We start from the raw sequence: 12,656 nt of genomic DNA, 5'->3' as shown, positions 1-12,656 counted from the left end.
TCGGGCAATGTTATTTTGGTCCCCTATTGTTCGTGGAAGAAATCACATCTTAAATACATCTGTTCTATTATTAATCTCTCTAATTTTATTGGCATGATCTTTCCCACAGTAGTACGATGGGGGTAATAATACATTTTCAACATCACTGCCAAAGATACCTCCTTCCAATTCATATTCAAGAGCTTTTATCACTAATTTAACCTTCACTCCATTGAGCAATACCCAGCCTAGCTGATCTAATATTTTGGATACGCTACTAATTTTATCATAGACTCGTTTTAAAAATCTAGCTCCTCTATACTGCACACCGCGATCCAATTCGGCAATTAATTCAACTTCGTGAGGATCCCTTATATGAAGGCAATTCTTTGCCGTGTGTGCACCACGCAATAATGTATGTCGAAACGATATTTCAAATATGAAGAAAATACTACAGGTTTTAATGGATACATAAGGTAGTGTTAACCGAGAGGGATCTAACTTGAGTACTTGTGAGGTGCGTGTACTTACGTTTCGCCCCTCCTGGCCCTCGTGGCGTTCGAGATGAACGTCTTCTTGGCGCGCCCGCTAGCGCCCTCCTCGTTCGTCGTCGAGTGTCGACTCGCGTTCGTCGAAGTGGTGCCGAGGCTCGCCATCACCCGGCTCTTCACCTCCCGCAGCCGCGGCCGGCTGCTCCTCTGCTCCGCCTGACCCGCCGCTATCTTGCTCATGATCGCGTCCCACCTCCCCGGACGCTGGCTCTGCGGCCTGCGGGCCTCGCCCTCCTCCCCGCGACCCCCACCCTCCTCCTTGGCCGCCAAGGGTGCCTCGATCATCGCCTTGATCTTCGAAGCCACGTTCCTCTTCGGCATCTTGTGCTTCTTGGGCGGCGAGACGTTCACCGAGTTGCCCGTGGCCTTCTGCTTGGTCCCGTGCCCCTGGGTCACCTGCTGCTGTTCTTGAGCATGCTGCTGTTGCAGGGACTCCTGCATCTCCTGGGCCTGCTGTTGGTCGCCGCCCTCCCCGGACACGTTGGCCCGAGGGGATGGGCTCGTTGGTCCGGCGGTGGCGGTCTGTGTCCGGTCCGGCGAAGCATCGTAGGGCATTGACAAGTTGGGCTCCTGCTGATTGAGAACGGAGAACTCCTCGGCGACCTCGGCTGGTGGTGAGGAAGTGTCCATCTTCTCCCCCTCGACAAGGGTGACCTCCATCTCCACCCTCATGTCCGTCCCGTCCTCGGAATCTTCGGCGACCTTGTCGGGTTCCAGTGTGAAGGGGGTGTCCTTCTTGGGATCCTCTGGCAGTTCCTCCAGGGGAGACTGGGGGACATCCGACGACTCGGCCGCGGACGATGACACCCCCTGGGCCGAGGAGGGCCTAGGAAGGGCCTGGGAGTGGAAAGAGACCCTGACGTCTTGTCGGCGATCGAGGTCGGAGAACACCCCGCTGGACTCCATCTCCTCCGTGGTGGTGGCCGTCGAAGAGGTCATCACGGCGGCGAAGCACCTCGGCGGGGGTTGTTGATGCGAGGACCCGCCTAAACCTCCACCGGGTCCGCCGCCATGCTGTCCCCCCATGCCTCCGTACAGGGTGCCGTCTATGACCTGGGCCCGTCTGTCCCCAGGGGCCATGGCCCCCTCCCGCACGGCCTCCTCGTGGTCGGCGTCGCTCTCAGTTCCCCCGGCCCCTGTGTCGCTGTAGAAATCCGAGTCGGTCATCGTGTCTATCTTGAGCTTGAGGACATCCACGGGGATGCCGAAGTTGACGCCTATGCCGGGTGGGGCGGAGGACCCCGGGGAGTTGTCGGCCCGGCTGGCGGGTCGGCTCCACTCGCCGTCTCCTTGGTAACCGGGATCGATACTCGTGATGCTGGTCACGCTGGCAACGAAGCACGGGGCCACCTGTGCCGACTTGGAGGATGGGGCGAGCGCTGATGTCCAAGAGAAAAAATGGAAAGCCCAAAGATTAGAACGTTTTTACAACTGTAGCCACCTAAGCAATTGGTAATATTTTAAATCAACACCAAGAATGTTTCAACAATTTATTGAACACACAAAGAGGCAAGAAAGGACCTTATGATTTCCGATGGAATGTTTGATAGTGGAATGTGTAGAGGGCAGGATGATAGGCGGACGGATTGGAGGGAAGAAAAGGATAAGTAGGGCTGTTGTAGTAGGGAATTAATGGAGGTGGAATGTACGCGAAGTCGAAGAAAAAATTATTTTATCTTGAGAAGTCAGATTTTGTCTCATTAGGTGAGGCTAAGAAATTCAGCCTTCTTCAGTGTGTGATCATCCAAAACCCACCTCAAAAGATACTTGACCGAATATTAAAGGGTTTAAACACGCCATTACATATCGCGCCGGCGCAACTTTTCGTGACTCACAGTAATAGCTCCAGACTTGATGAGTGGTCTACAACTGTCTGCATGATACCAGGTGGAAACAATACGGAAAAACAGTAGGATAAACATGGCTGCTCCAATTTCTTTCATTTGTTTATGCATTAGTAAAAGGGGGAGGGGTGAAAGATATCTAAATTAATCGATGAAAGACATTTCAGAATGGCGATTAATCTGTTGTTAGGGCAGATGCCTTTAGCACCGGTGAACCAATTACACTTTTCCTCGAGTTTTTGCAACGCTTAAAATAATCTAATGTACGCCAAAAGGATGAATACTCGTGAATATTTGACTTAACGTCGTATTTTTTTTCAATCAACCCGAAAAAAACGCTATTTTTTGCAATCACATCGGAATAAAATCCACGATAAAATAAATCCAATGGGAACTGCATTCAATTTTTCGTGACATTTAAGCAGAAAACTGTAAAAATTCTTAAGATTTACTCTTAATTGAAGCAAAAATCTCAATACGGGATACAAGATTTGACCAAAAAATATTAACAGATGCTAATTATAATGCCACACTTCCAAAAGGCTTTTGCTTGACTTGAATCCAAATAATTATATACACATCCGTAAAAACTAACGTTACGTTAAGTAACGTTATCTGATTGCCGCTTACCAGTCTGGGAGATTTATGAAATTTCCCTTCCACCACAGGAATTTTTCGGACAGGCATTTCCTTTTATTGCGAGAAATCAAGTGTATAAGCCACGCATATTTTCCACTCAAAATCTAAATTTTTACAATTCTTGGAACCTATGATATAATAGTTCTTTTGTAATATTCAGGAAGTTTTATGATTTTTTATTCTACATGAACTTTTCATGGCCAGAAAATAATTTTGGCAAGGCTATTTTTTACAATGATAAAACTTTTATAAGATTGAAATTTAAAGAACAGATTTTGATAGCCCTATCGTTCCTTCTTACACTTTCAACGAGTTTCCAAGCAGGACTTCCTTGTTTATCGGTAACTTGTAGGGTATGATCAGGGTTTATGAATGTCCCGACTTTGATTTTAAAGAATTAATTAATTCAAAGCGCAATTTTAATATCAGCAGACGAGCGGTTAATGACAATTACAAGAACTTGTAGCTTGTTGAGAGATGAACAGGGACGAGGTAAGCTCAGGCAGGAGACTATTAGAATGGCAAATGGATTTATTGTCTGTGGTAGATATGTCATTCCCCGGTTTGAGTTAAAACAACTTACCGGAGGAGGGAGCGTCCGCCATCACGTCTTTCACCTCTTCCTCGTCGTCCATCTGGGCCTCCTCGTCCATGTCCGAGGGGCCATCAATGACGGCAGGTGCCTCAACCATCGCCTCCCCCTTCTCCGCTACGCCATCCTCCGCCAAATCTTCCGGAGGCGGCGGCAGGGACGGCGACTCCGGCCCGTCCACCGCACTGAGCGGTCCCAGTTCCCCGGAGAATCGAGCCGATTCCTCCGGGCCGAAGCCCTTGTGCGGTCCTTCCGAAGGCCTGACGAAGTGATCCGCTGTCGACGCCACCACTCCTCCCCCCTCGGCAAACCTCTGCTTGGCCTCATCCATCGAAGGCGTCATGCAGTAGCCCTCTATGCAGACGGTGAAGTCGATCATCTGGTCCGGAGTTAGAATCCCAAGGCTCTCGTCCATCTCGAAGGAGCTGTGCTTGCTGATCTCACGGCCGCACGTGCATGTCTCCGCGCCGTGCTGGCCGCCGAAGCACTCCTCGCCGCAGTTCCGCTGCTGAGGCCCGAAGACGGAGTCGCTGCTGTTGCAGTGCTGCTGCTGGTTCGACTGGTGCTGCGATTGGCGCTGGCGGAGTGCGCCACTGGCATTCCCGCTCGGGGCCCGGCGACCGCAGCGGGAGGTTAGGGCTCCATCCCCAGCAGCTGTCTCGGGTGAGGATGATGATATGACTCCGGCCATCTCTACGATGGAGCTGTCGGAAATAGAGCGTGATTGGCGTGGTGGGCTGCTCACGATGAGGTTCTCTCCGCTGTTGGAGGATTTCAATGAAGTCCACTCTAGTGTCCTGTGCACCATCGGGGATGGAACGGAGGACAGGCAGGCGTGTTTGATCTGAAAGAAACGCGGGAAAAAATTTGAGGGCTGCAATCTGGCCCAGATCTGCCCGGGTAACTCGAGTACAATTCCAGATTCCGGCAAATTATTGAAATATGGTGTATTGAAGTAGATAGAAACGTGATATTCACAACCATTATCACCGGTGATGTTAAACGTATATGTGGGGAGAAATGATTAAAGAAGTATTAAGGGAAGATCTAAAGGTAGGAATGAAAGTCGGCAGAGAAGTTGAGAAATCAGTTTGGTTCGCCGATTCCCGAGCTCTATTTTCTCAGTCAGCCAAGGGGTTGCAAGCATTGCTTAGTGAATTGGAAATTCAGTGCGACAGGTATGGGATGAGAATCAATATTAATAAAACAAAGGTTATGCGATGTTATAGAAAGAAAAAGGCTAAGCTTGACATTAAAATAGGAGGGCAAAAAATAGGGCAGGTAGAACAGTTTACGTATCTCGGTAGTGTTTTGGACCAACACGGTCAAAGTAGTAGGGACGTAAGGAGAAGAATTGCGCTAAGCAAAGAGGCTTTCACAAGGCGGAGGGAGTTGATGACGGGGACTTTGAGTAGGGGTGTTAAGAAAAGACTCGTAAAAACTTTGATATGGAGCGTAGCTATGTACGGCGCGGAAACGTGGTCATTAAAGCAGGAGGATAGACGTAAATTGGAAGCTTTTGAAATGTGGGTGTGGAGAAGAATGGAGAAGGTGAAATGGACAGAGAAGAAAACAAATGAGGAAGAACTTTGTATGATGGGTGAAGAGAGCGTTTTTGTTGGGAGAAATCCTATGGAGCTAGGAAAAGTGGATGAAGGGGGTATTGATCGGCAGTGGTATGTTGAAGACTGTAATATAGGGGAGAATGTTAAGCAAACGAGGAAAGGGTAGGAATAGAATAGGAATGTTGAACGAGATGAATGGAGGAAAGACGCATACAGATATGAAGAGGCGTCTGTTGTACGGTCCATAGAATGCTGGATAATGCTTTGTTAGGAGAAACAAAACATTTTTTTGGAATCGATTCCAAGCAAAACCTACCGTAACCGGTAGATTACCTAATAATATAGTATAGTTGAGCAGCAAAATTTGGTTGAGGTCTCCGAGATGTTTTAAAGATAGATGGAATTGGATAATGCAGCCTAAAATTCTGACGGAAGATGTATCAATGTAAAAGGGCCTTTTTTAATGGACAATCATTACAAAATGTATTCATTAACCATTTCGGATTTCAATCGTTTAGGGTTGACAAAAAAACAAAAATAAGACAGAATTAATAGAGGGACACTTGACATCACTGGCAAAACGTCATTTGACGTCACTTTGAACTCACTCCATCATTGTCCTATTTGAGTGTGATGGTCGCCAGTTATTGAGAGAAGCAACTGCTGATCTGTAGACATCAGCGCCATTAGGGATGGGTGGGTAATGTGCTAGAGGAAGGATTTACGATCAATGGGGTCTTGGATTTAAGATTACAATAGTGTACTCTGGGCTGCCAAATCTATCAAAATGTTCGATTGAGTTCCATAAGAAAATTCGGGGAAGTCCTGGCAGAGTAACCCAGTTTTTGAGGAGATATGAAAGGAAGTAACGAACAATGACACCTTAAACATCTCAGCGTGATTTCAAAGCCAATATGAAGGGTAACCGATACGTGATGAAACGGACTGTAAGATCAGAAGAGGAAAGGGTTATTTGTTTGGTCTCTCAGCTTACGCCTCTTTCATTCTCCGAATCAGGTTTCTCCGTTTTCTCGGCCACAACCACCGATGGACACAGAAAGGAGGACGCGCAGACTGCCTGTTCCGCCGGGGGAGTGACCTCTTCCGATGACCACCGCTCATCCGTGGAACCGCCTTCTCCTCCTACTCCCTCCTCCCTGGGCGTCGATACATCGTCCTCCTCCAAGACGTCCGGGGATGGGAGTACATGAGCCAGCACCGCGACAGCCTCCGACTCGTAGGCGTTGGTGCGTTGCCTCTTCACTCCGGAGGGGATTGGTTGCTTAGCGGCGAGCGGCGAGGGCTCACCAGATGACGGAGTCGAGCAGAGTACTGTAGCCGGCTGCGGAAGATCCAAGACCGGAGAGACACCGGTCTTCTTGGGGCACGGGAGAGGGCTGACCTTGCGCAGTGGCGCAAGGACCCCGTGCTGCGGCTTGCAGTGGAATAGTCTTATACCCCTGACGCTACCGTCATTAAGGCCCTCCGGTTTGTGAAGCTCGACCCCGCAGAACAGCCCGCTGTCGAATGGGATGGGGCCGAGGAAGCGGAGGACACCGCGCTTGGTACCGCCGACTATGACCTCACTTCCGAGGTGCGCGACGGAGAGTTCGCTGGGCAGGGACGGGCCACTGTCCGGTATTCTGTTTGATGTGGTGGTAGACGAGGGAGAGGAGGGGGATGAATTGGTCGAGGAGGACACGGGCGAAGGCCTCCTCTCCGGGGACTCGGGCCAGTGTGTGTTCAGGCCCGCGAGAGCCGTAGGTCTCGCTCCCGCCCTCACCGGTAGTTGTGTGGTCTGCCTCACCCTTGAACCGCCCAAGGCCAGCGGGATGCCACTGCGAAACACCGGAATCCGAGTGCTCGGCTGGTTCTGAAAGACAAAAGGGCGAATATCAATTTTTTCCTACTTTTTTTTCTTTAATTTCTAAGGATACCAGGTAAGTCCCAAAAATAGTCTGACTTATTTTATCCAGAACAGGAGGACGGACGGTCGACGGTTTCTCTGACTGGTTTCGAGGGAGGGGAATCTTGGGAAAGGCCGCAGGTCGGTGGTAGTTTGCTCCCAGTCTTTGCGGAGCGAGGATAGTTCGTTGGCGAAACCTCTATAACGTGACATCGTTACGCTCCGTTGTGAACGGGTTATTGGAACAGCGCTACGCTATCAAATTTTGCGTGAAACTGGGAAAATGTTCTCCGCTTAATATGTCGACATAAGTGTATGCATTTGGAGAACATTAAATTTTTACCGTTAAAGCTGGTTCACTTTTATATATTGGACAATAAAACAAAAACCAACAAAGTTTTACGCCGTAAACATTGTATTACGCGAACAAGGGAAAAGGTGGATAAGACATAACAGAAACACAGACGGTGGAAGGAAACATGTATAGATGGGTATCGAATCCCAGACCTCTAGATAGGCAGGAGAGAACTATACCCCGCCACAAGAAAGTCACGTAATTAGATGTGTAGATTAGGGTCATGGCTAAGAACAAATTGAGTGATGTGATGGAAGTCGAACATAGTGAATAACTAACTGATCGCAGCACTTTTACACTTGATGAAATTTTTATTTCACGACCGGGTTTCGATGCATTACATCATCATCGGATAACAAACTGAAGTTGAGTGCAAGCTTATATACATTCCGGAAGGGTATGGAGAGGACGTGGTAGGAAACGAAGGGGGGGAGGGGGATGGGGGTGAAGGGAAAGAAAGGGGAGACATTTACAAGAAATAGCGGAAACAGCGTATTGACCTTGTTAAAAAAACACACAGTATATATAGTCTTTAGGGTTCGAAGTGATCCTATTGGGTGGATGGCGGCAGTCTCCAATAAACCATCGGTAGCCGGGACGAAACCAGTAGACCTGGGTTTGGAGGCCAAGGATTAGGCCCTTCTGGAAGTGTGGTGGTGGCATACCCCCACTTAAATCACACACTGGAGGGGGGGGAGGAGAAAGCACTCAAGGAAGGAGGCGGTTGTGTGTCACGCGTGGTCAAAGTTTACTGACGAAAGTTGATGGAATGGAGGGGGGAGGACGAAGAAGTGAATTGCATGTCATTGAGAAGAGGGGTTTTCTTCTTAACTCGTTGGACAATTTCTAATTGTTCCAACGCGTCTAATTTTCTGCATTTATTTGACACATGAAGCACTTTTAATTTAAATTCACAGGTGTGTTTGGTCCCGAGTAAGTGTTTGGCGATCATTGATGTGGTGTTGCCTAAAATCGTGCACTTCTCGTGTTCTTTGATTCGAGTGGAGAAATTCCTACCCGTTTGGCCCACGTATATGGTGGCATCACACTCGCCCTCGATGTACAGTGAATAATTTTAACCTCATGGTGGTAAGCATCTTGGGGAGTTCACTGACAGTAGCGGGGAGATATCGATAAAGAAATTACTTTGTTCTTCCACATATTATGTACGGCCTGGGCTTCGACTTACAAAGTCGTCATCATAGTGAGTCGAATCTTAGGTCGTGTATAATATATGTGAAAGAGAAAAGTATTTTCTTTTCTGATATGAATTGCTTCCACAAAGCGATGCCTAGAATCATTATATTTATCGGGAAGATAAATAATTTCAATGTTGAATTCCCTTTGAGTCGAGAATGTTTCGAAAGTCCAGAGGTAGAGGGTTGGACTACTGATCTGAGGCCACGGGTTCGTTTCCCGAGCAAGCCTTTCTGAGTACCATCAGCTCCACCTAAGCTTTGTGATTTTTAAATGGGTACCAGATCTTCCTGGGAAACATTGACCACCACAGGAAGTAAGGAATCGCTGCCCTTCCCCCCTCCTTAATACCTTGCTAATGTGTAAATTTCACACGACGTCACCTACGAAACCGACCTTCGGGTTGACCACTGGGCTCTTGTTTCTTTTCCATTGGTGACCATCGCGGACGACATGAATCCGCCCCCGAGCCAACTGCGATGAAGGAAATCCATTGCAAGTGAGTGAAACATTAAATGAAACTGAAGACGAAGATAGAATCATTTCTAAGAAGGATAAAGAAATATCTTGTGGGGGGTGGTAAAAGACGGGCGCTGGTGGAGACGGATATGATGAGATGTGACGGGATTAGGGCGGTGGGACGTCGGCAGTCCGACGCCGTCTTGAGATACGGCCACCGGAGAAGGGGAGGAGGGGGAAAGAAAAAAGAAGAAGCAGGGTGGAGCGCATCAGTCGGATTCCACGCCTATCCCTTTTAAGGAAGCGACTAATCCCCGCATACGTAATCCCTCTTTGAAAAATAACAAGAGGGAATTCTCTCATCTCCACCCTACTCCATTTACTATTCGATCTCTCCTTTGGTCATAAAAATCTTCCATGACCCCTCCACTCCCATCCACATACATCCACGCGTGACAGCCACCCTCCCACCTCCCCCCCCCCGGCCCCCAAATAAATGGTACACCCCCCCCAGGGGAAGGGTTAAATTCAAACCAGTGTCCAAATGAGATAAAAGAACGTAGTTTTGCAATGGATGCTTACGGTGTATGCTTGGGGGTCGGTGAATGCGGGGTTTTATCCCATCACCACGCGAACATAAAATGCCAACTCACACTTCGGGAGTTCTACAAGGGAAAGTGGTGGGGCCACATGTTTTTTCCACAAATATATTTTAAGAGGAGGCTGCAGAAGAGGGAAGAAACCTGTAAGGCGTGCACATAAAACAATCTTTTTCTTAAAACTACTCTTTTTTCTCATTTTTTAGAAGAAAAGTTGTAATATTCGCAGGAAAACACTTAAAAGAACTTTTCATGAAAACGTATGACCAGAGAACGATTGTAAAATTTGCTATCGAGAGATGTGGAGGGATCAAATTATGGTTTGGTTGTTGAAAAAGTTAATTGTTCAGCCATATTTCAGCCATACATTCACGCGTAGTTCATACTCTACGCTACGCTGTAACGCTCTCCTTAGGTTTTCCCACAAACCATTCTTTGCTTAGGCTTTCCCTATTTTATTATTCTCTTTCTTCACCGTCATTTACTTTGAGTATGTGTGTATGTTTAGGGGTATCCGTAATATACAGGCATATATATATACCTGTATATATATATATACCTGTATATATATATACATATACCTGTATATATATATATACCTGTATATATATATATATACATACATGCATACATACATACAAATATATACATATATGTATATATATGTATATATTTGTATGCATGTATGCATGTATGTATGCATGTATATATATATATATACATACATTCCTATATATATATTCCTTTTCTTTCCGATTAGAAAATCTGTACACACTGAATTTGTGTCTGCCTAAATGTATTTACGCGTATGTATGCATATTATTATAAATTTTATGCCTGGTATAATTAGTATACGACGATAGGGTAGAAGGACCATTAGGTCTCAATTTCCCCCGTATACAGAGCTCCATCTATCTCTACCCCAAAAGCTACAGCTAGGGTAGAGTGGAAATTTCATAAATGAAAATCGTCTACTAATGATTATTGGCAACGAATGATAAGTTAAAATTATGAGTCACAGCGTAAGATATCCCAGCCTCCCCAATTTGGCAGTATCTGACAAGTAAAAGGAATGACTTCATCACTACGATCAATAGTATCAAGCATTCATCGTGTCACGTGCATAAAAATAAAGCCCCGAGCTTAAAAATAAACCACTAGCCTCTGACCGATCTTCCGGTCACATAAACCCACACTGGAAGCGTATGCCTTTTCCGATAATAAAACAACCCTTTCAACACATCCAGGAATTGCGGCAAATCCAATTCTACCTCCTGCCTCCCACCCTCCTGAATTCGGCCAAAATAAACGGGGTCGTCCTCGTAGGACGCAACGCGAGGACAGTGAACCTTCCCGCGCGCATGCCCTGGGCTTCCCCGCGCCCTCTCTCTCTACGCCCGCCGCTGCCTCTTTCCGGGCGGCCAATTAAAAGGCCGCCGGCCGGCATCGCAACCGCGCGTGATATGCACGGGAATGAGGAAATAATTCACCCGGGTCAACCTCGCCCATCTCTTCGCTTTCTTGGAACATCCCACCCAGTTCCGCTCAACTCTTTCAACTTAACGTCTAAACTCCAAACTCACTCCCCACGCTGCGCCAGATTCGATCCAAATGACCCCTGCCAAGGCATGTGGGCAGACTCAAGGCAAGATTCTCCCAAACAACTATTAAAAATGCAGCATATCTCATGCACAAATGGTCAAAGTCTACGGTGCAACGAAGCACAATTTAAAAATGAGAAGATTACGTTTTTCGATCAGGAAGAATGTAGCGATATCTAAAACTGCACTTTGTAACTAAACACTCGAGTCACGGAGAATTCGGCCAAAATTGAGATTTTCAGGTACCATCGGTTGACTGTTTATCGACGCATATAATTGAATAAGCACAGACTGAAAAAGAAAACATTCCTCAGCTCTATCCATTAAGACAAACAACCTGACACCCCCCCCCCAAATTGTACCGTAAAGACCTCTTCAATTTCGCATACTTCCTTCCTCCCTTCCTTCATCCCATCCAGAACAGATTTCAGTCATTTTTTCCACGAACGATAAGGGATCAGAATAGCATTGTCCGACTGCAGAATTGAGTAAAATTATTTGGGTCAAAATTAGTCAAGAGTGTATGCAACCCCCCGCCACACTCCGTCACGGTGGCTTGCAGGGTACTAAAATATCTACATACCTAAAATGACATCCCTATCCTGTTGCTAACCTTTCCTCGTTTACCCAACAGTCTCCCCTCTATTACAGTCTTCAAAATCCCACTGCCGTTTAATACGCTCCTCATACATTTTTCCTGCCTCTTATAATTTTTTCCTGCCTAAAAAAATTTTCCTGAAACTCAAATCGTGGCACTGGTTAAACATTATATTTTTTTAAATGCGTATTTCGCGGAAAGACGATGTCTCAAAAACTTTTACTAAATAAAGAACTATTTCTCTAAGAGATCCTTTGCCGTGAATTTCAGGGTATCAGAGGTCGTTGGCCTGTAATGCAGAGCGAACTTAATTTTTGAACGAAATTCTACCCTATCTTGTGCAAGGGTTACTTGTATCGTCAAGAGGGATACTACCATGCCTTTAAAAAAATAAAATAAGGGTACACTCTTTTCATTATTCTTCTAGGGATATCCTTTTTATTTCAACGACGGGAATTGGACCCGTAACTAAATCTCCCACACCCGGTGGGGCGAAGGCTGGGGCTGTCTCCGAGAGACGCCCCACAAAATTCCCACCGCGGCTTCACCCGAGGAATGCGCCCTGACAACGCCAGCGCCTTAAAGATGTTTGCTCGGAATTGGTTCTGTCTGCATCGATTCGTGTCCTTTCAACTGGCTCTTCATTCCAACGGGCATCCACGGATTTCGGAGATATTTTGGGGGCGGAATTGTGCATTTAGCTTGGAAAATCGGGTTTAAAGACCATTATCATGTTTAAGGATGCTTATGGAGATGGAGAGGAATGTCCCA

At 46.8% G+C, this 12,656-nt stretch overlaps 1 protein-coding gene across 3 annotated transcripts in view; it reads right to left on the bottom strand.

The window, feature by feature from the left end:
* Positions 1 to 12,656, bottom strand: part of LOC139696052 (uncharacterized) — a 996,437-nt gene that overhangs the window by 574,474 nt on the left and 409,307 nt on the right. For all 3 annotated transcript variants that reach the window (XM_071594664.1, XM_071594665.1, XM_071594666.1), the window contains exons 2-4: positions 6,165 to 7,043; positions 3,597 to 4,449; positions 511 to 1,909 (exon numbers count right to left, since the gene is read on the bottom strand). In XM_071594664.1, the coding sequence (XP_071450765.1) occupies positions 511 to 1,909; positions 3,597 to 4,449; positions 6,165 to 7,043 (3,131 nt within the window). The remainder of the gene's footprint in view (positions 1 to 510; positions 1,910 to 3,596; positions 4,450 to 6,164; positions 7,044 to 12,656) is intronic.

Source organism: Hetaerina americana, unplaced genomic scaffold, assembly GCF_022747635.1.
Source record: "Hetaerina americana unplaced genomic scaffold, ioHetAmer1.1.p SCAF_66, whole genome shotgun sequence".
Classification (NCBI taxonomy): Eukaryota; Metazoa; Arthropoda; class Insecta; order Odonata; family Calopterygidae; genus Hetaerina; species Hetaerina americana.
Note: the sequence above shows the minus strand (reverse complement) of the source record. Positions and strands in the feature narration are given on the sequence as shown.